The 26,349-nt window shown below is 47.6% G+C and overlaps 1 protein-coding gene across 1 annotated transcript in view; it reads right to left on the bottom strand.

The window, feature by feature from the left end:
• The window catches only part of LOC122816928 (serine incorporator 1-like), a 583,434-nt gene that overhangs the window by 202,310 nt on the left and 354,775 nt on the right, over positions 1 to 26,349 (bottom strand). Inside the window, exon 8 of the mRNA XM_044090011.1 lies at positions 9,952 to 10,135. Coding sequence (XP_043945946.1) covers positions 9,952 to 10,135 — 184 coding nt within the window. The remainder of the gene's footprint in view (positions 1 to 9,951; positions 10,136 to 26,349) is intronic.

Genomic DNA, 26,349 nt, shown 5'->3' with positions numbered 1-26,349 from the left:
CCAGAGCACCGGGGGCCAAAGGATGCTCTACCCCTAGATGTAATATCCAACTTGTAGTGGGAAAAAAGGTATGAGATGAAGCCCAAGTGGCTGCTGAACAAATATCATCCAGAGGAAACCTAGCCTTAAAGGCTGGGGGTAGAAACTGACCGGGTTGAATGGGCATGTACTCCCCCGGGGCCTTCCAGAAGCTTGATAAGCCAATAAGATGCACGGGAAAACCAGCGTGATAATGAGACTTTGGAAATTGGCTTGCCCAAATTAAATTTAGCAAAGGAAATAAAAAATTGGGTTGCCTATGACCAGCTGTCCTGTTTAGATAAAATCTAAGTTGCCTGTGAACATCTAAGGAATGAAGCTTGTATTCACCTGTTTTGATATTTAGGAAAGAAAACAGGGGGGTTAATGGATTGATTAATATTTGCTTCAGAAGCTACCTTAGAAAGAAAGGACGGTTGGGCCTGGGTTCCTGGATGAAAGACCGAAAGGGGGTTGCTGATAAGGCTTGAAGTTCTGAAACCCCTTCAGGTAATGGCCTTAAAAAAAAAAAAATTTCAGATCTACCCAGAGGTTCGGGGGGCCGGTCAAGGCCTGAAGGACCAAAGAAAGTTCCCATGGAGGAACCACCTGCTTTACAGGGGCCTGAGAAGAAAAGTACCTTTAGGAAAATCTTACACAATTTGGCAGACATCAGTGGACGGGTTTACCAGTATGATAATGAGAAATTGCAAGTTGCACTTTGACCCTGGAACTGCTGGCACCATCATTAAAAAGATCCCCCAAAAGGAAGGGGAACTGTGAAGGGTTTAGACCTTGCCGCCCGCCCACATGGAGAACCGTTTCCACTTGCTGGTAAACTTTCCTGGTGGATGGTTTATGAGCCGCCACCAGGATGGCCTTAACTGGAGACGAAATACCGGGAGTCCTGATCAGGAGTGGAACTGGAGCAGCCAAGCAGTCAGGTTCAGGTTGTCCAGATTCGGGTGAAAAGGGGTGGGTGAGATCAGATCCGAATGGGATCTAGAATCCAAGGAGGATTCACTGAGTGAGACCTTAGGAAAAGGGGAAACCCGATCTGTCGAGGCCAAATGGGGCAATGAGAATCATTCTGCACCCCAACCGAGAGGCTTTCTGAAGAACTTGGAGCATCAGAGGCAAGGGGGGGTAAGCATAAAGAAGACCGGGTGGCCAAGCATGCACCAGAGCGCCCCCTTGGGGTATCTCCGGAGGAGGTATTAGAGGAAAAACTGTCCCGGTGTTTGAGGGAGAGCAAAAGATCGCAACAAGGAGTTCCCCACCGTGCAAAAAGCTTTACCCGAGCATTGAGAGACCACTGTAAGGGGTGAGAATGGGCGACTGAGTTTGTCCGGGATGTTGGACCGACCAGAATATGGGGTATGAGAAAGCGTTGGTGGAGATTGCCCATTCCCACACTCTCATGGCTTCGACAAAGAGGGTAAGACCTGGTTCCCCTTTTCTTTTTGATATACCAGACAGACATGTTGTCCGATGAATCGCAATGTTCCCAAGGGAAGAAAGGCCTGAAGTGCTAGCAACGCTAAGAGCACTGCTCTCATCTCTAGAATGTTGATATGCAGTAAGGTCTCTGAATCGCTCCACGTGCCTTGGACCATGCGGCCTGCAAATGCCCCCACCCAAGGCGGGGGGCGCCGTGGTCACCGTGGCGGGGGGGAGAAAAAAAAGGGCGGCCTGTGGGGATCTGGAGAGTGGAGCCACCACAGGAGGGACCGCTTGAAGCCTTGCTGATCGCAATGGGATGATGCATAGGAAGAGCAAGAAGACCACTGAACTAGGAGTGTCCACTGGGGGATATTGAACCTGGCGAGAGGGAAAAAGAGCTATTGCTGCCGCCATGGACCCTAGAGCCCTCAGGACCAACTCCCCGGGAAATGAGCTGGAGTGGAGAATGGCCCCCACCTGGAGCTGCAGATTCTGAATTCTGTCCGCAGTGAGGAAGGCTCTTAACCGGGTTTTAACCTGGCACCTATAAAATCTATGAACTGCGGGGGGCTAGGTTGGATTTTTCTGTATTTATTGTGATGCCCAGAGGGAGCTAGATGGAGAAAGGAGTCTCGCCCAATAATAGTAGATGCCTTGTTGGGGGGTGGAAACCAGTCGTCCAGGTAAGGGGAAAACCTGCACCCCTGAAGCCTCAGGTGGGCCGCTACCACTGCTAATACTTTGGTGAACACCCTGGGGCTTGGGGAGACCAAAGGGAAGGGAATTGGTAGTGACTGGCTCCCAGCCGAAGCGGAGAAACCTCCTGGGGCGCCTGTCCAAATATTGGGGGTCCTTGAGGTCTTTTGGGGCACATTCAGTGATTTTCTCCCAGAAGGGGAGAATAGACTGCAACGTAACCATTCGAACTTCTCCTTGGGAACTGCCAGGTTCAAGAGTGAAAGGTCTAAAATTGGTCTTAGATCCCCGCTTTTTTTGGGACTAAAAGAACCTGGAGTAGAACCCTGATCCGATCTGGTCTGGGGACGGGCTGGATGGCTTTTTCTTTAGCAGATGGCCAATTTCTAAAGCGCCTCCCACTGACCGGGTGGAACGCCGGGAGGGACTTCAATTTTTGGGATTTAAAATGGGATACGGTATCCTCTGGATATGATTTGGAGGACCCAGCGGTCTGATGTTATGGACTCCCATGCCGCTAGGTGCTCAGCCCCCCCACTGCCTCCAGAGTGGAGAGCCGGGCAACCCTTTAGGGTGCGCCGGGGCCAGAGAAGGGGTTTTCTGGACCAAGTTCCTGGGAGCCCCTCTGCCCTGGGCGGGCCTCCCTGTTTCCCCTGCCACGGAAGGACTGGTTGTCCGAGCTGGGATTGCTGCGACTTGGGAAACCCCATCTTCTTCTGGGGTTCCTAAAAAGGGCCTCCAAGAAGGGGTTCCGACGGCAGACAGCGCCCTTTCCCCCCTTTTTGCTCTGGGTTAAGGTATCATGAACAGTTTTGCCAAAGAGGGCAGAACCATCGGGGGGGAAATGACGCCTTGAAGGGCTCCGTGAAATCGAATGACGGAGCCAGGCCTGACGCCCGGTAACTAGGCCTGCCCCTGCGGGTCTAGGGACCTTCCGTAGCATGGGAAATAACCGCATAGAGGTATTAGTGACGGACCTGAGAGTGGCCATACGGGTGGAGTGCAACACTTTGTCCTCCTCCGACATGGACTCTGGGGGGGATGCAGCGTATTCTTTCGCTGCATCCTAATCACATGTAGTTCAGCCCTTACTGAGAAGGTCGCTGAACTAAACATCCGCTTCCCCCAAACGGTCCATCATCCGAGACTACTTGCCCGGGGGATGGACGGAGGGACACTCCTGAGCAAGTTCCCCCTTGGTGGGGCCAACATGGCATCTACTGGAGGCCCCTTACTCCAATGGGCACGGGCAGCCGGGGACTAAAAGTCGGGCCTCTTTGGGATTGGCTCCACGGTGTCCGGTTCCCTTTCCCCGCCCCGGTGGTAATCAGGTCCACCAGGGGAATGGGCGGAGGGGACACCCAAGAGGTAGACGGGCCCGCTTCGAATGCCTCCAAGAACACGGACTGCCCCGATGAAGACTTGGGGCAGACCCCCTTATGGGGATTTCCATGATGTCTCCAAAGGAGACATCCTTGGGGTGATCTTGGGGGGCCTTCCCTTCCTCCAAGTCCGTGTCTTCAGTGAGAGACTCGGGGAGTCTATGTGCCCCTTTTTCACGTATTTTGGGGGCATCCTCGGGGGCTGTCAGAGGACTCCCGAACTGTGACCTGTTCCAAAAGGGAAAAACGGGGGAAAGGGCGGGCTGTCCCAATGGCCGGATGGTGGAAGCCTGGCCCAGTGCAGATGGAGGGGTGAGCCCAAGTGCCGGGTCCGGAAACCCTCAACAGGGCCCTCTCCCCTACATCAAAAGCCGAGGGGAGCCGACCCACCAAAGGATCTGATAATCTCCCCTGGGATCCGAGGAGGATCGGAGCCGGCCCGCCCGGGTCCGAGGGACAGTGAGGGGCCGGAGCACTGATCCCCGGATCCGCTCGGATCCAGGCTCGGGGGTCGGATCCGGGGACTCGAGGGCAGGGTCGGATCAGGACCGAGTATTCCCCCACCCACCCCGCCCGGCTGCTCGGCCAACTCCCAAACCCCGGGAGCGGGGCGGAGGAGGAGCCATAGGGTTCAAAAAGGGGGCGAGCTCCCCAGAGGGGAGGCAAAATCCCCTCTGCATCTGGGCCTGGGGGAACCTTCTCATCAACCGGCCCAGATCAGCATCCGATAAACTATAAGTCGATCTCGGGGGCTACCAAAGGCCTTGAGTGCCTCCTGGATAGCCTCGAGGGGGATCGGGTCTCCTCCTCCTCAGGTCCCGTGAAAAGCACACCGGGGGGGGGAGGAGGGGGGAACCCAGACAAAGGCCGGGGGGAAGCCGCTTGGCGGGGGCGAAACAGAGGTCTCGGCCCCCCCTTATGGTGCTTCTCCCTCTGGTCCTTTTTCTAGCTTCCCCCTCCAAACCACTACAGGGAGGTTGAGTCCCAGGAGGAGGAGGGGAGCCCGGGGAGGGGGGAACCAGACAGGTCCCCGAAGAGTGGAAGCCGGGGAGTCCGGGGCAAAAGTCCCGCCAGGACCAGCTTAGACCTCCGCTCCTTCAATGCCCTGGGGTTGAACCCTGCACAAATGGAACATCCAGAAGTGAGGTGTTTAACTCAAGGATCGAAACCCAAATGTGGCCATCAGCGGGGGAAAACTCATGGCCACACTCGAGCATTTAAAAATAGCCCTAGGTTGTTCAGACATCCTAAGAGCCTAGCTTTTACTAAAACTAATCTAAAAAGTAAAAGTAAACTAGTCACACAACACAGGCCCAAACACACACCCTACCAGCAGGAGGGGAAAATAAATATAAAAATTAATAAAAATTTTAGCTACAAAAAAGGGGAAAACCCAAACTTTCACACAAAACTGTCAAAAAGTTAAATTTTAGCACTAGAAAAGCTGAATAGAAACACTTAGCTGTAGAGCTCAAGAAACCAATCTGGTCACCAAAACTAGATCTGAGGTCATGTAGGAGAGCAGGGCATTATGGGTGAGGGGGGGAGCTGAGAGCTGGATCCGTGGCCATCCGGTTCGGATCCATAACCCACAGGTTGCAGACAAATGAATCTCCTACTTCAGATCAGGGCATTATACTCAATTATTGGTCTAATGAGGGGGGGTATAGAGAGGTAATAACCTTTTTTCTGGATGCATTCCCCTTTACTTACGAATTGAACCAAGTAAAAGGCTTTTCTGACTACTGCCGCTACATGATAGTCGAATGTGAGGTTATCAACCTGACTGCCCAGGTCTCTCACCACAGGTTTGTTGCTTATGGGGTTTGCTGTTAACATGGGAATCAACAGGGGGGTTTTTGGCATGATGATAATTTTTTGCAAAGGGGTATGTTTGGGAAAATTTTTGGAACCCCTTTTTAGTTGAACATTTTGTGGATCGATGGAGCAAACTTCAGGCCCATCCCTGGACCTCAAAAAAAAATAAAAAAGGGGGCCCAGGAAAATTTGGGGCCTATTGAAGGTCTTTCAGGGGGAGGTGATTTTTAGGGGGGTAAAGGGAATTTAGGGTTTTGTTTTGGCATGATGCCTGAGTGGGGGGCGGCCCCATCTTTAAGGCTGCAGTATAAGGTTTTTCCCCTTTTAAAATAAGATCTATACTGGTCTGGTTTTAAAAAATTAAAAAAAGGGGATATTTTTCATAAACATTGGAACCTTCTTATGATCGATGAGAACATTAGATCTCTAGTAGACAACAAACCTAGAGTAGCTTATAAGAACATGATGTCATTGAATAGGCTACTTTGTTATGATAGAGTCCATACTAATGACAGCACATGTTCAAGACTTGGCACTTTTGCTTGTTCATCTTGCAATCAGTGCAGATACATAGCCAACACTCATGCGTTCACACATCCTGTCACACAAAGAAGCTATGATTTCAAACATTGTGCAACTTGTAAGTCAAGGAATCTGGTTTATTTGGCTGAATGCCAGTCCTGCAGGATGTTCTATGTGGGCATGACCACCAGATCCCTGAGAGAACGGATCAGAGAACACATTTACGCAATATCCAGGAGTAATGCATTGAATGCATTAGCTAAGCATGTTGTTGAGGTTGGTGACAATCACACCTTCAAGTTTCATGTTCTTGAATTGGTAAAGACAGGCAATAGGTTAGGCAATGTCAAAAATAGGGTAGAAGAGCAAGAGGGCAAGTGGATTGTGAAATTACAGGCAAACAAGTTTGGACTCAATGAAAGGCTTTCCATCAAGCCTTTCTTAGCTTCCAGACCCTTAAATCATTAGAGTTATTCATTTATCTTACTATTTTTATTATCATTCATTATCATTATTATCTCCTTATGTTTTTATTAAAATGCATTCTAATCTATTCATGTTTTTAATATAGGATGTCAATAACACATGATTTTAAATAGTACTTTTTTCTATGAATGTTTGTTTCTTTAAGTTAATTATGATATCATGTGAACATGTGTTTAAAAGGAGCTAGATTCACTTGGTCTTTATGTCTGAAGAAGCGTTGGGTGTCAACGCGAAAGCGCTAACTTTTATGACTTGCTGCAGCTCCTGTTTGTTTGGAATAAATGAAGCTTTCTTTCAATAGACCATTATTTGGAGTTATTTGCTGACAAGTTCGTATTTCAGCTTATGGTGCACTCTTTATTTTCTTTTTGTACATATCCAGGAAAGTGTTTAGAATAGATAGGTCCAGTATTGGTCTCCATGCTTTGTCCTTTCTGGGTACCAAGAACAGTCTTGAGTAAAATCCTTGTCTCTGCTCTTGCTGTGGCACTTGTTGAATAGCCCTCATGTCCATGAAAGCTACAACTTGTTTTTGAGCCTCTGCCCATTGATTTTTTGGCAGGTCTGGCCAACCGTTTGCCCTTGGTAGGGTATGGAAATGAAACTTGTAGCCTTGTGACACCATGCCTAGAACCCATTTATCCTGGGTTATGTGCCAATTTTGAGAGAAAAGTGCTAGTTTTCCCCCTAAGGGTGCTGCCAGAAGATAAGTGCTTGGTGCAGGCAAGGGGAAGTCATTGGGACTGTTTCCTGTATGATTGTGAATTGTCCTCTCCACGTCTGGAGGTAGAAGCACTCCACTGCTTAGACCTGTAGGATCCTTGCGGCTGTGATCTGCCTCTGGGGCGTCTGGATCTGCCCCTTTGAGGTCTGTCTGACACTGGAAAGGACCAATTCTTTGTAGGCCAGTGTCTGCTAAATCTAGGTGGCTGTACCTGTAAGACATCCTTGACCGTTTGCATAGATTTAGCTTTGTCCTCCATTTTCTTTAACACCTCTTCTGCCTTAACACCAAACAAGGTATCATGTTGTAAAGGAGCATCTAATAATTTTGCTTTAACATGGTCAGGCAGATTTTGTTCCTTTAAAAAAGCATGCCTCCTAATGACAGAACCTGTAACAGCGGCCCTGCAGGAGGCCTCCAGAGAATCAAACCCACATTGCAAAGTATGCTTTCCAACTTCTTCAGCTGCATGCAATAAATCCTGCATTTCTTTGTTTTCTGCACATTCAGAATTTGCCATCATTTTCTGTTTAAGCAGTGTCATGATATATTGTTGATATTTGAGCATATGAAACTGGCAATTTAAGGCCCTTATAGCCAAAGTAGCAGATGTGTAAATCTTTTTTCCCCATCTATCCAGAGCCCTAGAATCCCTGTCAGAGGGGGTAGGGTTTTTTGCAGTAGAAGCCTTGACCCCTTTTGGACCCTGAGAAATAGTTTCTGGGTCTGCAGTAGGATTTCTGAAAAGGAATTTATGAGAGTCAGGGACCCTGTAGTATCTGTCAGGCTTAACAGGAGCTGGAGGTAAAGAGTCAGGGATCAGACTAGACTCCAAGAAGACATCATCTGCAATGTCCAACACAGGTGGAATAGCTAGAGGCCTGTGTTGAGGTAGTAAAAGGAGTTTCTGAGCCTTTTCTTAGATTCTGAAAAATCTTGGTTCTCCCAGTGGAAGTGCTCCCTCATGGTATGCAAGGTTTCCCCAAAAGATTAGTCCTCAGGAGGAGAAGATGAAGGAATTGATTCTTCAGCATCAGAATCCTCATGGGGGGAAGAGAATATTCCTGATCAGAAGAAATGGAAACTTGATCTGAAGATTCATAGTCTGTCTCTTGCCTAGGCCTCTTATCAGGAGGGGGGGTGGGAACCCCTGATCAAGGTAATTAAGTCTTCGGCCATTTTGAGCATCTGTTTTTTGGGCATGGAGGCCTGTCCTTGTGGCTGGTGAACTTGTTTCTTTGCCTTTAAAGGTGTTTTAGTCTTTGAAGTTGGTTTAATATATAATTGTTTAGGTTTGAATACACCCTCAGAAACCAATGCCTGCTCAGCGGCTCTGGACCCATCTGAGGGAATAATCTCCGAGGCTCCAATACTTTGAGTTTCCAGCGGCCTGGCCAACTCCACGTGGGAGTTGGTAGTGGCCTGCGACTATAAAGTAGCAGGCGTCAGGGGCTGCAAAAGCGCCTCACTGAGAACTGGTGACTTGCTTAGGAGAAGCTTCGTAGTCGGTTTTGGACCTCGGTTGCCTTTCTTTTTCTTTGCGTTTTTTGTGAACTCCGGTAGCCAGACGGCTATCCAACGACATTGTATAATTAAATCTTCGCCCAAAATAGCTTAATGCAAAATTGTACCGACGCTTAATAGTGCGTTGGTTAAATCTAGCACAAAACCGACAACTAGCAACATCGTGGTCAGGTCCTAGGCAAGGAATACAGTAAGAATGAACGTCCTTATGAGGGTATTTACTTCCCACAAGAAATACAATTATTAACTTTTTCTGACATCGGTCTGGAGCAAGAAAAAAGTTTCCCCAACGGGGAAATGAAGACTTCGGATCTGAAATTCGAATCTCAGGAGTCTGCCGACTGGCACTTGCAAACTGCTTCTGCTTTGGGCACCACATGGCAAGAAAGACTGAATAAAACGGCGTCGGCTGCATCTTTTATACCCCCGATGACCCAATGTCAGGGAAGAGGAGACAGCAACCAATGCAGGAACCAAGATTTTGGAATTCAGGCCGACTGAGGGCAACCTGCCAGCAGGATAACCCAAATGTAATGACTGCAACAGTGAAACACAAAGAACATCCTTAAGTATGTAAGTAAAGGAAAAAAAAGAAGAGCTACAATAGGGCAGTTATCTGTAAACATCTCCGTAAAAACAAGCTCACTGACAGTGAAGGGCATTCAGCCCAACATTTAACTGTGGAGTTCTAACTAGCAGAAAAGACGTTTTGAATACAGAGATTATGCACGTCAACGTTATGCACTGCACCTACATGGGGAGTGTATAGTTGACATACAAAACTAGGAGGATGTAAAAGCTCTGGTATACTGGCCAGATGTTGGGCTATCCTTGGATTATATCATTATGAATACTACAACTGTGATATGGAAGGCCTTCAAGCCAGGCCCCTTCTTCCCAATGGGCACTTGTCAACTTTAGATTGAAAAAACAATGCTCCACTACTTCAAGACTAGGGGGGGATAAAATCTTCTTTTACATATCAAGTGGCTTCCTACAACTTGTACTACCCATGAAGTGATTTAGTTGTGTGTGCAAATGCAGAAACAAAATTCATGCAGTTACTGCACTACCAATCAATCGGCATCTGCAAATCGTGTCTCCTAACATGCAACTTCACCCCACCATAGCTATGCTTCTGAAAACATGAATCTGAAAAGCTAAACTTTTTCCACTGTTCAAGCACTCACTATAAAATGCAACTCATACTACACAAAAGATACAGCATATAAACTCTATATAGCCTAGTAGCTACTACTACTAAGGGGCAGTAACACTGTACAGTCTTGCTGCATCATACCTTTTACAACTATGAAATTAAATAAAGCATTAACATACCTTGAATATAAAATACAGACAACAAATATGGCAAGTCCAATGATGCTCTGGGCATCCCACCACTGTGGACTAGTTGTTGCTGGTGCATCACTAGTTTTCAGAATGAATGTCTTGTTCACTGGTGTTATAGTTGGAGAAGATATCTGTGTAATAATACTTAACAGGCTAGGGTTGCAGGTTCGTTCTACAGAAAAATTAAAAGCAACAGCATTTATTGCATTAAAAACATATTGCTATTGCTCCTGTACATGTTAAGGTAATTTACAGTCAAATCAAAGCAGTACTGTGCAGGTCTGAATTACGAAGCCATAAACATTCCCAAGTCTCTCACACATACCATCACTAGCTGATCAATGCTTTTAGCTAATTACAAACACGGTGTAAATATTGTAGAACATAAAAAGTACAGTTTTGTACCTACCATAAATGTAGATGTCCGAATTGGATAGCATCTGCAGTCATAACAACTGGGTTGTCCTGTCGTCAGGCAGCCCTTCAGTCGGCCGGATTCCAAAGTCCGGGTCCGGCTTCGGCTGATGTCGCACTTCACCCGACGTCATCTCTGTTGGCCTTCGGGTATATAAGCATCAGCCGACGCCATTTTCTTCAGTGTTTCTTGCCCCAGATGCCAGAAGCCCTCTAGAAGGCTAAAAATTTTGGATAGATGCCAATGTTTCCAAAAGATAGAGGTAAACACAAAAATAAGCATGTATGTACATAAATACAAACAAATACACCATGAAAGAAGTCCCCCCACTAGCTAGCTATTAGAAGGGTAAACACCCTAGGAGTACCACAGAGGGAAGGAGGGAGGGTAATCCTGACTGCAGATGCTATCCAATTCGGACATCTACATTTATGGTAGGTACAAAACTGTACTATGTCCTTCATGGATGCATCTGCAGTCATAACAACTGGGTAGAATACCATAGCCAACTAGGGGAGGAGGATAAAGGTAGATTATGGTGTGTTTAGGATCCCTTGCAGAACAGCAGTGGCAAACCCTGCTCGGGATCTGGAATATAGAGGTAAATTATAATGCTTGGCAAATGTATGCACGGAGGTCCAAGTAGCCGCCTCAATAATGTCTTTGGTAGCCACTCCTCGTAAAAAGGCTGTGGTAGTGGCTGTTGCCCTTGTAGAATGAGGTCTTATGTTGTGGAATTTGCTTTCCATGGAAGGAGTAACAGAATCGTATGCAATTTCCTATCCATTTGGAGATTGTCTGTTTGGAAATAGCTTTTCCTTCCCTTCCTGTTGCATAGGCTACGAAAAGTTGGTCAGTCTTTCTGCTATTTTTTGTTCTGTCCAAGTAGTAGCGTAGCTGTCTATGTACATCCAAGGTATGCAGTATTCTTTCCCCTCTGTTTTGTGGGTTGGGAAAGAAGGTAGGTGGATTGCCTGGTTTAAGGACACTCTGGATACCACCTTAGGCATAAATGTAGGATTAGTCCTCATGGACACTCTATCTTGGTGGAAGATTAGAAAGGGTTGCACTGCCATTAAGGCCTGTAGTTCTGAAACCCTCCTTGCTGAAGTAATTGCCAGTAGGAAAGCAGTTTTCCATGACAGGTGTTGCAGGTCTGCTGTTGCTGCTGGTTCAAAAGGTGATAGAGTCAATTTTTCTAGCACAAAGTTCAAGTCCCAGGCTGGTAATGGTGGTTTCCTTGGAGGTTTTACATTCTTGATTCCTCTGAGGAACTGCCTGAGCAAAGGGTGTGAAAAACAGGTGGATCAAAGCTGTATTCTGCTGAAATAGCTGATGCATGAATCTTGATGGAGGAATAGGACAGGCCTGAATGAAGTAGTTCGCCAGATACTCCAGAATGTTGGGCATATCTATGTTTGATACATCTTTACCTCTTTCTGAGCTCCAAATGACAAACCTTTTCCATTTCCCAGCATAGTTTCTTCTTGTTGAAGGTCTGCGTGCTTCAAGAATAATGTCTTTAACTCTTTGTGAAAGCTGTGGATTAGCAGCTGCTATGTGATGTTCCATGCAGTCAGTTGCAACGTTTTTAGGTTTGGATGCATGGTGCTGTAGTTGTTCTGAGTTAGCATCAAGGGCATCAGGGTATTGGCCACATATTGTTCCGAGACATGCTCCTCAGCAGTGGGTACCAATGTTGTCTTGGCCAGTTTGGAGCTATCAGGATTATCCTTGGACGTTCCTCCTTGATTTTTAGTAATACTTTGTGTATCAAGGGAAGAGGTGGGAATGCATATGCTGTTAGTCCTTTCCAGCTGAAGGAGAGCGAGTCCACTTTCCATGCTAGTGGGTGGAATGTCCTTGTGCAGAATTTTTGAGCTGGTGATTGAGAGGTGATGCGAATAGATCTATCTGAGGCATTCCCCATTTCTTGAGATGGTCTTGAAGATGTCCGGTGCAGCTGCCATTCGTGGACATCCGATGTAGTCCTGCTTAACATATCTGCTAGAGTTTTCTTTCCTGGTACAAATATTGCCTGTAACTGGATGTTGTAGCTGAGTGCCAGGGTCCACAGCTCCAAAGTCATTCTGCATAGGGGTAGGAATGAGTGCCTCCCTGTTTGTTGATGTACCACATGACTGTGGTGTTGTCTGTCCTTATCATCAACTGGCCTTCCTTGAGAAATGGTCTGAACTTTTGGATTGCCAGTTTTACTGCCAGCATTTCTTTTAGGTTGATGTGCAGGTGAAGTTGGTCCTGTGTCCACAATCCTTGCACGCATTTGTCCAGCATATGTGCCCCCATCCCAGGTCTGAAGCATCTGTTGTGATGGTCTGGCTTGCTTGACCTTTGAAAGGGCAGGCCTGGGTTTGACTGGCATGTGAGCCCACCATAGGAACTCCTGTTTTAAGCATGGTATTAGTGGAATTTCCGTTCTAGGCTGTGTCTGTGTTGGGACCATAAATTCTTTAGGTACCACTGAAGCTTTCTCATATGTAGTCTGGCAAATGGAACCAAGATTATGCATGATGCCATGAAACCCAAGGCCTGCAGTACCTTTCTTGCTGTTAACTTGTTCAGATTTGTTAGTGCCAAGAAGTAAAGAGGGAGTTCTTTTGTTTTTCTGTAGTTAGGAATGCCATTTGCCTTACTGTGTCCAATTCCGCTCCCAGGAAAGTCCTTGTCTGGGATGGTATCAGCCTTGACTTTTGTAAATTGACTGTGTATCCCAGTGCTTGAAGCAAGTAAATGACCCTTTGTAAATCTGTTGTCAGCTTGCTTTTGTTGTCCCTTGTATCAGACAGTCGTCCAGGTATGGATAAATTTGAATTCCTGTAGTCTGCAATGGGCGATTACTGATGCCAGGCATTTTGTGAATACTCTGGGCAGTAGATAAGCCAAAGGGCAATGCTGAGAATTGATAGTGCTCTGATCCTGCAAGAAATCTGAGGTATCTTCTGCAGATAGGTCGAATGGGGACGTGCAGGTATGCCTCCTTGAGATCTAGAGTTACCAGCCAACACTCCTTGCCCAGCATGGGAAGAAGTTGCTGTAGGGTCAGCATTTTGAATTTTGGGACAATGATGTAAGTATTTAGGGTAGACAGGTCTAGAATTGGTCTCCAACTTTTTTCCTTTCTTGGAACTAGGAATAGTCTGGAGTAGAACCCCTTTCCTTGCTCTGCTGTTGGCACTTTTTCCACAGCTCTCATGTTTGCTAATTCCATTATCTGTTGTAGAGCCTCTGTTTTTTGATTTGGAGGTAAGTTTGGCATTCCTCTTTTGACTGGTAAAGTGTGGAAGTGGAACCGGTAACCTTGATCTATGGTTCGTAAAATCCACTTGTCCTTTGTTATGTGGTGCCAGTTTTTTGAAAATAAGGTTAGCTTTCCGCCTAGAGGAGCTGCTATTTGTTCCCTGGTAGGCGGGTTTAGGTTTAAGTCACTGTGGCTGTGTTGATGTAGAGGCAGGTGTTGATTCTGTGCCTCTGTTGTTACCTTGCCACTGTCGTCCTCTGTAGGCACCTCCTCTGGATTGGTTTCTGCCTCTGGAACGTCTATTCCTGCCCCTTTGAGGTCTTGTGGAGTCAGGAAAGGACCAATTTTTGGCAGGCCAGTTCCTGCTAAACCTTGGGGTTGAACCTGCAAGAATTCTTTAACTGTCTGGACTGATTTTGCCTTTTCTTCCATTTTCTTCATAACCTGCTGGGCAGGTGTACCAAACAAACTTGATTTATCCATAGGAGCATCAAGCAATTTAGATTTAACATGATCCGGTAAAGCTTGCTCCTTTAGCCATGCATGCCTTCTAATTACTGTGCCAGTCATGGCTGATCTAAATGAAGCCTCCAGTGCATCATAGCCACATTTTAAAGAATGGTTACTAACCTGCTGTATGTTATTTACCATTTCTAATACATAATTCTTATCAAGAGATTCATCAGTGGTTAGCTTTTTAGTTAACTGATCAAGCATAAACTCTTGGTATTGTATCATGTGAAACTGACAATTTAAAGCTCTAGCTGAAAGAGTGGCTGAAGTGTAGACTTTTTTACCCCATCTGTCTAATGACCTTGCTTCCCTTTCAGAAGGAACAGGGTTTTTAGCTATAGTCGCGGCTACTGCCTTGGGACCCTGGGATATAGTTTCGGGGTCTGCAAGAGGGGCCTTGTAGAGGTGGTGATGAGTATCTGGCACCCTGTAAAATCTGTCTGGTTTGGCAGGGGCTGGGGGTAAAGAGTCTGGAGCTGAGCAGGCATCATTGAAAGCATCATCCACCACAGAGAGAACAGGAGGGATAGCTAAGGGCCTGTGCTGTGGTAGGTGCAAAAAGGTCCTAAGTCTTTTCCTGGAGTCTGAAAAATCCTGTTGATGCCATTGGAACTGTTCTCGCATGGCATGCAAGGTTTCCCCAAAGGAGAATTCTTCTGGAGGGGAAGCAGCTGGAATGGATTCTTCAGCATCAGAATCTTCAAAATTGGAGAAAGGAGCCTCTGGCTGGTCAGTTATGTCTGATTCATCAGCAGAATCATCAGAGGACACTGGCTCAGGGGGTTCTGCCCTAGGTCTCTTTTCTGGGGGCTGAGAGGCCCTGTCTGGGTGAGATTGAGATCCTCTAATTAATGAAATTAAATCTTGTGCCAAGGTAAGCATTTGAGAACTGGCAGAGGGCCTGGAAGGGGGTTTAACAGGCACTGTTTTAGTAGTCTTGGCTGCTTTAGCCCTGGCGAAGGCCTTAATGGACATGGCTGCTGGAGGCCTAGCAGCACCACGTGCTGGGGTAGAGACATCCAAGGGAATGGTGTCTGATAAGTCAGTGGTAAGCACCGTAGTGGGTAAAATTTCTGAGGCCGATTCAAGAGTGTTAGCAGGGACCTCAGTTGTAGTGATAGTTTCAGGTGTAGTTTGATCAGTTTTCTCGGTTTCGGCCGAAACCGAGACACTCGCGTTTGCTTAACCATGGTTTCGGCCGAAACCGGACCCGAGTGTCGGTCTTTTCTTTGCGTTTTTTGGCAGAATGCGAAGTCAGAGGGTCCGACGGCATAATGTACGCAAAGTCAGAACCGAAAAACTGTTCTGCAAACTCTGACCGACGTCTAAGCGTTCGTCGGTTGAAAGAAGCACAGGACGAACAAGCTGCTACGTCGTGGTCTGGGCCTAAACAGGGCAGGCAGTAAGAGTGGAAATCTTTATGAGGTATTTGTTTCCCACAGGTTAAACAATTATTAACTTTTTCTGACATCGGCTGAGGCAAGAAAGAGTCCCCAACGGGGTACTTAGCTTTAGAAGTCTTCGAAGTAGTATTCGGTAGAAGTAATCTCTGGATCCGACCGACCGGCACTTGCGAACAGCTTCTGCTTCGGCCACGGCAAGAAAGACTGAAGAAAATGGCGTCGGCTGATGCTTATATACCCGAAGGCCAACAGAGATGACGTCGGGTGAAGTGCGACATCAGCCGAAGCCGGACCCGGACTTTGGAATCCGGCCGACTGAAGGGCTGCCTGACGACAGGACAACCCAGTTGTTATGACTGCAGATGCATCCATGAAGGACATCAGTCTTACGTTGTTTAACGCAGCAGGTGCCATACACTCTCTTCTAGTGCTTACCCTATAGGCATAAACAGGGAGGAGTTAAAAAGCAGCAGTAAACACTAATTCTGCATCTGCTTAAACAGAGAATTATAAAGAATTAAAAACCTGATGTTTACTTTTGTAAAAAAAAAAAAAAAAAAAAAAAAAAAAAAATTAAAACAGCTTCAATCAGCTACAAAACACCACATGCTGTGTAAATCAGCTACAATCACTTAAGTTAACTAACGCAGTAAAAACTTCAGCTTGTACCTTACTATCATATATAATGTGTGGGTGCAAACTGCTCTCATAGGATCATAGGAGGTTACTAGGCTAATGGCCTTGGGACCATTCCAAGCCTAGCCAAGAGTTTATCCCCAAAAATAAACCTCAGTCAGCACCTGTCACCCCTGTCAAGGAGGGCCACAGGTGGAACCCCTGGGACAAATTTGTTGTTTCCCATCCACTCATCAAGGGTGCACTTGAAGAGGATCAGCAAGGTGCTCTGTATGAGGGAAGTCTATTCCAGAGACGGGGCAGCCTCTGGGAGACAAATCCGTCTCTCCAGCAGGTTTTGTTGATGTCGCATATTAGATTAAGGCCTTCTGAGCAGGTAGTGCGTGAGGAGTTAGACATACAGATATGGAGCATCTCTAGTAGGGAAGGGTCCGAGATTGCCTTGTAGGCACGACATAGATCACCCAAGCAATCTGTACGATACCGAGCAGAGTGATAGTGATTTGAACCTGTCTGCATAGAACAGGTGTTCGAGGCCATGGATTCTCTTTGTGAGGTATTTCAGTGGCCTTTCCAGTTGGCGCAAATTAGAAGTTATGTACTCACCATAACGTTCCATCTGAGTAGGTGTATTCATTTGTCTGCAACCTGTGGGTTATGGATCCGATATCGGATCCGAACCGGCATGGTTTTCCGGCTAAGGATCCGAGCTCTCAGCTCCTCCCCTCACCCATAATGCCCGAGTTTGCCAACAATATAAATACCCTGAAAAGGGTAACACACAATATGCAGGAAACTGAAAAAGGCCAGGGGGATAGGAAGGCGGGATGGTTGCAGACAAATGAATACACCTACTCAGATGGAACGTTATGGTGAGTACATAACTTCTAAATCTGAAGTAGGAGATTCATTTGTCTGCAACCTGTGGGACAGAGTCCCCAGCTACCTGAATCTTGGGCGGCCATCATGGAAGGATACTCCAGAGCACCGCGGAGCCAAAGGATGCTCTACCCCTAGATGTAATATCCAACTTGTAGTGGGAAATAAAGGTATGAGATGAAGCCCAAGTGGCTGCTGAACAAATATCATCCAGAGGAATCCTAGCCTTAAAGGCTGCCGAGGTAGAAACTGACCGGGTTGAATGGGCATGTACTCCCTCCGGTGCGGGCCTTCCAGAAGCTTGATAAGCCAATAAGATGCACTGCGAAATCCAGCGTGATAATGAGACTTTGGAAATGGGCTTGCCCAAATTAAATTTAGCAAAGGAAATAAACAACTGGTCGGATTGCCTATGACCAGCTGTCCTGTTTAGATAAAATCTAAGTTGCCTGTGAACATCTAAGGAATGAAGCTTGTATTCACCCCTGTTTTGATATTTAGGAAAGAAAACAGGGAGGTTAATGGATTGATTAATATTTGCTTCAGAAGCTACCTTAGAAAGAAAGGACGGGTTTGTCCTGAGGTATACACGGTCCGGATGAAAGACCAAGTAAGGAGGCTTGGCTGATAAGGCTTGAAGTTCTGAAACTCTCTTGGCCGAGGTAATGGCTACTAAAAAGGCAGTCTTGAAAGATAAAAATTTCAGATCTACCGTCGCCGCAGGTTCGAAGGGGGGAGCGGTCAAGGCCTGAAGGACCAAAGAAAGGTCCCAAGGAGGAACCACCTGCTTTACAGGGGGCCTGAGAAGAAAAGTACCTTTTAGGAAAATCTTACACAATTTGGCAGACATCAGTGGACTGGAGTCGTGACCAGTATGATAATGAGAAATTGCCGCAAGTTGCACTTTGACCGTGGAACTGCTGGCACCATCATTAAAAAGATCAAGCACCAGAGGAAGGGGAACTGTGAAGGGGTTTAGACCTTGCCGCTCCGCCCACATGGAGAACCGTTTCCACTTGCTGCGGTAAACTTTCCTGGTGGATGGTTTATGAGCCGCCACCAGGATGGCCTTAACAGGAGACGAAATACCGGGAGTCCTGATCAGGAGTGGAACTGGAGCAGCCAAGCAGTCAGCTTCAGGTTGTCCAGATTCGGGGCTGATAAGCGGGATGGGTGAGATCAGATCCGGAATGGGATCTAGAATCCAAGGAGGATTCACTGAGTGAGACCTTAGGAAAGGGAACCAGATCTGTCGAGGCCAAAATGGGGCAATGAGAATCATTCTGCACCCCAACCGAGAGGCTTTCTGAAGAACTTGGAGCATCAGAGGCAAGGGGGGGTAAGCATAAAGAAGACCGGGTGGCCAAGCATGCACCAGAGCGTCTCTTGGGGTATCTCCGGGAGGAGGTATTAGAGCGAAAAAACTGTCGCACTTGGTGTTTGAGGGAGACGCAAAAAGATCGCAACAAGGAGTTCCCCACCGTGCAAAGATGCGTTTCGCTACCTGAGCATTGAGAGACCACTCGTAAGGGGTGAGAATGGTGCGACTGAGTTTGTCTGCAAGGATGTTGGACCGACCCAGAATATGCGTTGCTATGAGAAAGCGGTTGGTGGAGATTGCCCATGCCCACACTCTCATGGCTTCTCGACAAAGAGGGTAAGACCTGGTTCCTCTTTGCTTGTTGATATACCAGACGACAGACATGTTGTCCGACTGAATCGCAATAGTTCCCAAGGGAAGAAAGGCCTGAAGTGCTAGCAACGCTAAGAGCACTGCTCTCATCTCTAGAATGTTGATATGCAGTAAGGTCTCTGAATCGTTCCACGTGCCTTGGACCATGCGGCCTGCAAAATGCCCCCCCCACCCAAGGCGGGAGGCGTCCGTGGTCACCGTGGCGAGAGGGGGAGAAGCACAAAAGGGGCGGCCTCCGTGGAGATCTGGAGAGTGGAGCCACCACAGGAGGGACCGCTTGTAAGCCTTGCTGATCGCAATGGGATGATGCATAGGAAGAGCAAGACACGACCACTGAACTAGGAGTGTCCACTGAAGGATGCGCATATTGAACCTGGCGAGAGGAAGAAGAGCTATTGCTGCCGCCATGGACCCTAGAGCCCTCAGGACCAACTCCGCCGGAACTGAGCTGGAGTGGAGAATGGCCCGCACCTGGAGCTGCAGATTCTGAATTCTGTCCGCAGTGAGGAAGGCTCTTAACCGTCTCGTGTCTAACCTGGCACCTATAAAATCTATGAACTGCGTGGGTGCTAGGTTGGATTTTTCTGTATTTATTGTGATGCCCAGACGGGGAGCTAGATGGAGAAAGGAGTCTCGCTCCAATAATAGTAGATGCCTTGTTGGAGCGGTGAGAAGCCAGTCGTCCAGGTAAGGGAAGACCTGCACCCCCTGAAGCCTCAGGTGGGCCGCTACCACTGCTAATACTTTGGTGAACACCCTGGGGGCTGTGATGAGACCAAAGGGAAGGACCCGGAATTGGTAGTGACTGGCTCCCAGCCGGAAGCGGAGAAACCTCCTGGAGCGCCTGTCCATTAGTATGTGGTAGTACGCATCCTTGAGGTCTTTGGAGCACATTCAGTGATTTTCTCCCAGAAGGGGGAGAATAGACTGCAACGTAACCATTCGGAACTTCTCCTTGGGAACTGCCAGGTTCAAGAGTGAAACGTCTAAAATTGGTCTTAGATCCCCCGTCTTTTTTGGCACTAAAAAGAACCTGGAGTAGAACCCTGATCCGATCTGGTCTGGGGGGACGGGCTGGATGGCTCTTCTTTAGCAGATGGCCAATTTCTGCCAAAGCGGCCTCCCACTGACCGGGTGGAACGTCGGGGAGGGACTTCAATTTTGGCATGTGACGAAATGGGATACGGTATCCTCTGGATATGATTTGGAGGACCCAGCGGTCTGATGTTATGGACTCCCATGCCGCTAGGTGCTCCGAAAAACGTCCCCCGACTGCCTCCAGAGTGGAGAAGCCGGGCAACCCTTCAGGGCTGCTGCGCGGGCCGTTCAGAGAAGGGTTCTCTGGACCCGAAGTTCCTGGGAGCCCCTCTGCCCCTGGGGCGGCGTCCTCCCTGTCCTCCTCTGCCACGGAAGGACTGGTTGTCCGGAGCGGGTTGGGATTGCTGCGACTTCCGGAACCACATCTTCTTCTGGCCCTTTTGGTTCCTAGAAGAGGGCCTCTGGGGCACAGAAAAGCGGATTCCGACGGCAGACAGCGTCTTCCCGTCCTTTTCGCTCTGGGTTAAGGTATCATGAACAGTTTTGCCAAAGAGGGCAGAACCATCGAAGGGGGCGTTTGCAAATGACGCCTTGAAGGGCTCCGTGAAATCGCAATGACGGAGCCAGGCCTGACGTCTGGTAACTAGGCCTGCCCCTGCGGCTCTAGCGGCACCTTCCGTAGCATGGGACAGTAACCGCATAGAGGTATTAGTGACGGACCTGAGAGTGGCCATACGGGTGGAGTGCAACACTTTGTCCTCCTCCGACATGGACTCTGGGGGGGATGCAGCGTATTCCTTGCGCTGCATCCTAATCACATGTGCCAGGTAGTTCAGCGCCCTTACTGAGAAGGTCGCTGAACTAAACATCCGCTTCCCCAAGCGGTCCATCATCCGAGACTCCTTGCTCGGGGGATGGACTGAGGGACTCTCCTGAGCAAGTTCCCTCTTGGTGGCTGCCGCCGTCAACATGGCATCTACTGGAGGCCCCTTACTCCAATGGGCACGGTCAGCCGGGGGACTAAGTATACGGTCGGGCCTCTTTGGGATTGGCTCCACGGTGTCCGGTTCCTTCCACGCCCTGGTGGTAATCAGGTCCACCAGAGGGTCGGCAGGAGGGGACACCCAAGAGGTAGACGGGCCCGCTTCAAATGCCTCCAAGAACACGGACTCGTCTGAGGAAGACTTGGGGGCAGACCCCCCCCCCTTATGCGGAGCATTTCCATGATGTCTCCAAAGGAGACATCCTTAGGGGGTGATCTTGGGGAGCCTTCCCCTTCCTCCAAGTCCGTGTCTTCAGTGAGAGACTCGGGGGAGTCTATGTGCCTCCTTTTGCACGTATGTTTGCGGGGGGCATCCTCCGGGGGGCTGTCAGAGGACTCCTCGCAAACTGTGACCTGTTCCAAAGGAACAACTTGGGGCAAAGGAGCGGGCTGTCCCAATGGCCGGATGGTGGAAGCCTGGCCCAGTGCAGATGGAGCGCGGGACTGAGCCGAAGCAAGTGCCGGGGTTCCGGAAACCCTCAACAGGGCCCTCTCCACTACATCAAAAGCCGAGGGGGAGCCGACCTCGACCAAAGGATCTGATAATCTGCTCCCCCTGGGATCCGAGGAGTGGATCGGAGCCGGCACCGAAGCGCTCAGATCCGAGGGGACAGTGAGCTCCGACACAGACGGCGCCGAAGGAGCACTGATCCCCCCGGATCCGAAGCTCGGATCCAGGCTTCGAGAGGTCGGATCCGAAGCACTCGAGGGCAGGGTCGGATCAGAAGTACCGAGTACTATCGGCGCCGACCCACCCCCGGCTCCGAAGCTGCTCGGCTCCAACTGCTCCGACCCCGGGTAGCGGGTCGGAGAAGGAGCTATAGGTTTAAAGAAAGGGGTCGAGCTCCCCCCCAGAGGGGGGGGGGGAGGCAAGAGCACTCCCATCTGCATCTGGGCCTGGATGAACCTTCTCATCATCCGGTCCAGATCAGCATCCGATAAACTATAAGTCGATCTCGATGAGGCTACCAAGGTAGGCCTTGAGTGCCTCCTGGATAGCCTCGAGGGAGATCGGGTCTCCTCCTCCTCAGGTCCCGGTGAAAAGCACACGGGCGACCGGAGCCAAGGAGGGGGAGAACCAGCAGACAAGGAGGCCGGAGGAGAAGCCCGCTTGGCAGGCGGGGCCGAAACAGAGGTCTCGGCCCGCCGCTTATGGTGCTTCTCCCTCTGGTCCTTCTTTCTAGCTTCCCTCTCCTCCAAACCACTACAGGGAGGTTGAGTCCCAGGAGGAGGAGGGGGAGCCGGAGAGGAGGGAACCGTAGACACGGTACCCCCCGAAAGAGTGGAAGCCGGAGCCGAGTCCGGGGGCAAAAGTCCCGCCAGGACCAGCTTAGACCTCCACTCCTTCAATGCCCTGGGGTTGAACCCTGCACAAATGGAACATCCAGAAGTGAGGTGCTCAACTCCAAGGCATCGAACGCACCAAGTGTGGCCATCAGCAGGGGAAAGCTCATGGCCACACTCGGAGCACTTCGAAAAAATAGCCCTAGGTTGTTCAGACATCCTAAGAGCCTAGCTTTTACTAAAACTAATCTAAAAAAAGTAAAAGTAAACTAGTCACACAACACAGGCCCAAACACACACTACGCTACCAGCGAGGGAAGGGAAACTAAATATAAAAGTTAATAAAACTAAACTTTAGCTACAAAAAGGGAAACCTAAACTTTCACACAAAACTGTCAAAAAAAGTTAAATTTTAGCACTAGAAAAGCTGAATAGAAACACTTAGCTGTAGAGCTCAAGAAACCAATCTGGTCACCAGCGCGGCAAACTAGATCTGAGGTCATGTAGGGAGAGCAGGGCATTATGGGTGAGGGGAGGAGCTGAGAGCTCGGATCCATAGCTGGAAAACCATGCCGGTTCGGATCCGATATCGGATCCATAACCCACAGGTTGCAGACAAATGAATCTCCTACTTCAGATCAGGGCATTATACTCAATTATTGGTCTAATGAGGGAGGAGTATAGAGAGGTAATAACCTTTTTTTTCTGGATGCATTCCCTTTACTTATGAGATGAATCAAGTAAAAGGCTTTTCTGACCACTGCCGCTACATGATAGTCGAATGTGAGGTTATCAACCTGAGTGTCCAGGTCTCTCACCACAGGTTGTGTTGCTTATGGGGTTTGCTGTTAACATGGGAATCAACAGGGGTTGTGTTTTTGCCAAATGGCATGATGATAATTTTTTTGCATTTAGCCTGAGGTCATGACTTTGGGATTAGTCATTAGTTGCTGAGAGACCCTTTTGCAGTATGTTAACATCATTTGTGGAGTCGATGGCAGCACCCAACTTACAGGCCCTTTATCTTTGCCTGGACCTCTGAGAAGTAGATGCCAAACAGTATGGGTCCCAGGACAGATCCCTGGGGACCTCCACTAATGACAGGTCTGCTATCGGAGGTGGAGGTGCCTATTTTGAGGGTCTTGTCAGTGAGCCAGTTGGCCACCCACCTGATGAGATAGGGATTTATACCAAGTTGTGTTAGCTTTTCGATGATGCCTGAGTGGGGGAGTGTGTCAAAGGCCTCATCTTTAAGCCCATCTGCTAAGCAGTATAACTGCAGTCTTACCCTAAATCCACTCCTTTAACAATAAGATCTATACTGGTCTGGTAATTTCCAAAAATCAGGTTAAAGGGAAAAGGAGACATCACCCTATTCCAATACTAAGAATTTTCTGAATGTCTCTGGAGTTGCAGAATTTTATCCAACATCCTTCCTTTCAAAATCCAAACAGCTTTCAAATATTTAATGGCATCCTACTTTTCTATTTTCTCAACCATAATTACTTGATGCATTTACTACAAACATTTCCAAATTACCTAGTCTCTCTTTCATATTACACCTCCAGCATATGCTATCTTCTTCTTCTTCTTTTGGCTTTTCCCGGTTAGGGGTTGCCACAGTGGATCACCTGTCTGCTCATGATTGGCAGTTGAGTTTTACGGTGTCGAGTTGCCAGCCCGGCACCCAACCTTCCACAAAAGGCACACACACATGCACTCACACCTAGGGCCAATTTAGAGTGTCCAATCTACCTACAGCATGTCTTTGGGATGTGGGAGGAAACTGGAGCACCCGGAGGAAACCCACGCAACCACAGGGAGGACACGGCACCCCAGCCAAGGATCAAACCAGGGAACCTCTTGCTGTGAGGCAACAATGCTAACCGCTTCACCACCGTGGCCATCCTCCAGCACATGCTATCTACCAGAGGTAAAATTATCTGACATCTACTAAAAGTATAACACCCATGCAAACACTTAAAATACTGAGTCTTCATGATTTTGTGGCAAAATTCGGAGCCATACAGATGTTGTCTCATGGTTCCTTTGTAAATTACTTTTCCATCCATTTGCCCACTAGGTGGCACCCTTTTCCTAGGACTAATCTCCTTGAACATCTACCTTACTATCTTAATATATATCTTTCAGGGATCCAGTATTTCCTATACTTATCTTTCCTGCAGTCCCACTCTATCCTTCTACTTTTTACTGTACATCACTCAACTACTCTGCCTACTATCTCCTCCTAAACTTACCTTAGCAGTCAGCACTCCACTGATTGTTCGCATAGGGTTTAGTCCTTCACTGGCTCTACCCACTCCATTAGCCCTGCCGGCTCACTCCGCTCCCCTAACCTGCACCCAATTCCCACCCACTCCCAGTGCTTCTACATTTATACACCCTGACCACACCCCCCACTCATACAACCAATCACATGATCCACTTCATTAAAGTGATATAACCTAATTCCCACTGGTCTTTAACATAGAACACAGTCAGTAGTTATCCCTATATATTAACCTATATATATAATACTTCCATTATGCCACCTAAACCTACCTCACTATTCCTGAAGTTCCTACTCTTATTTTTACTCCTACCTTTTCTGTCTATACCTTACCTACTTACATTCTATGAACACTTTAATTGCCTAGGATTTCATTACCCCGTAAGGCAAACCTCCACACCAACACTTGTAGTCTTTCATAGCCATACAAACACACCCAGCACACCAAACTACCTACCAGCTAAATATCATAGATTTACTCGCATCAAATTCTGTAGTCCAAGACCTAGGAAATTCCAGACCCTAATATGTAAGCTTCTAAAACTTGCAATGAGAATACAAGTCCACTCCTTAATAAATGGTGATAGCCACCCAAATCCTGGCCCAAACTCTACCACAACTACAGAGCCTCACACCCCAACTCTTGCTAACACACAATTGCTCAGCAGACCCTCACTCCTGATAGTCCATCTTAATATTTGGAACATAAATAATAAAGTTGCCCACCTACATGCTCTCATGGATGTACATTCATTTGACATCCTATGTCTAACTGAAACATGACTCAAGGCAGCAACACAAGACAATGAGGTTATTCCACCCAGATACAATACCTTGAGACTAGACCGTAAAGCTAAGAAGGGTGTGGGAGTAGCTAATTCTATATAAATCTGGATTACAGGTGACCTCTATAGACTCTAAACCACCACTAACTAGTAATGCAGAAATCCTTATTTCCAAAATGCAACTTAATAAATGTAAATCCATCTATATCATCTGTGTTTATCTTCCCCCAAGTAATAACTCTAAAACCCTAGAGGATATCTTTAGTTGGCTTTCTAATACCTACCCACAAGAAACCATAGTACTCGGTAACTTTAATATCAACTGGAGGAGATGTACTTCTGAACAGCTGTCTACTCATATTAACCTATATGGTTTTACTCAAACCATTAGATCACCCACAAGGACCAATAAACTTAATAACAAATAAAGCACCTTAGATTGGGATTCTCAAACAGTCATCACCAAACTTACAAAGTAGGATCCCTCCTCAAAGATATAAGCAACAATTCACTCACCTTCATAATCAGATACGAGTGACATTCTAAACCCAACCACCTATAGGACAATAAGGACCAACAAGAATTTTAATCCTGACAGCTTTCAAAAAGAACTTATGGCATGTGATTGGTCACCCCTGAAATACCTACCTCTAGGTTAGTGTTTTGTTTTGTCAGGACTTTGAATTTCATCTGTTTGAAATTTTCTAAATTCATTAGAGAACTTAAGGAACTTTGCAAAAGTATGGTCAGATTGATTTGGTTGAGGTTGGTAGCATCACCTGTGAATGTTTTTAGCTCCTGGTAGAAATGTTTTTGGTAGGATGTCAAGATGGTCTCTTCCTAAGGAAAGTTGTCTTGGCTGTGTTGGTGGCAATTCTTTGATTAGTTCCATGTGTTTCTGGATTTGAGCATTTCTTTAATCTCAGATGTCTGGTGGTGGTTTTTCAATGGCTAGATTTTTCCTGTGGAAATGGAAGCTTGCATGACAACAAGGGCCTTGGATGGACATGTGGATGTCCCTTTCAAAAGCAATAATGGTAGCCCTTGGGATATTTGCGAAGGTGTCCTTGCACATCCTTACAGGGTATATGAGGTCCTTGTGGTACGCGTGTTGACACGAGCTAGAATGGGGTAGGGTAGAGAGAACTG

Source organism: Protopterus annectens, chromosome 12.part0 (genome assembly GCF_019279795.1).
Source record: "Protopterus annectens isolate FY-2018-M chromosome 12.part0, PAN1.0, whole genome shotgun sequence".
Lineage (NCBI taxonomy): Eukaryota > Metazoa > Chordata > Ceratodontiformes > Protopteridae > Protopterus > Protopterus annectens.
This window is presented reverse-complemented; position numbering and strand designations above follow the sequence as displayed.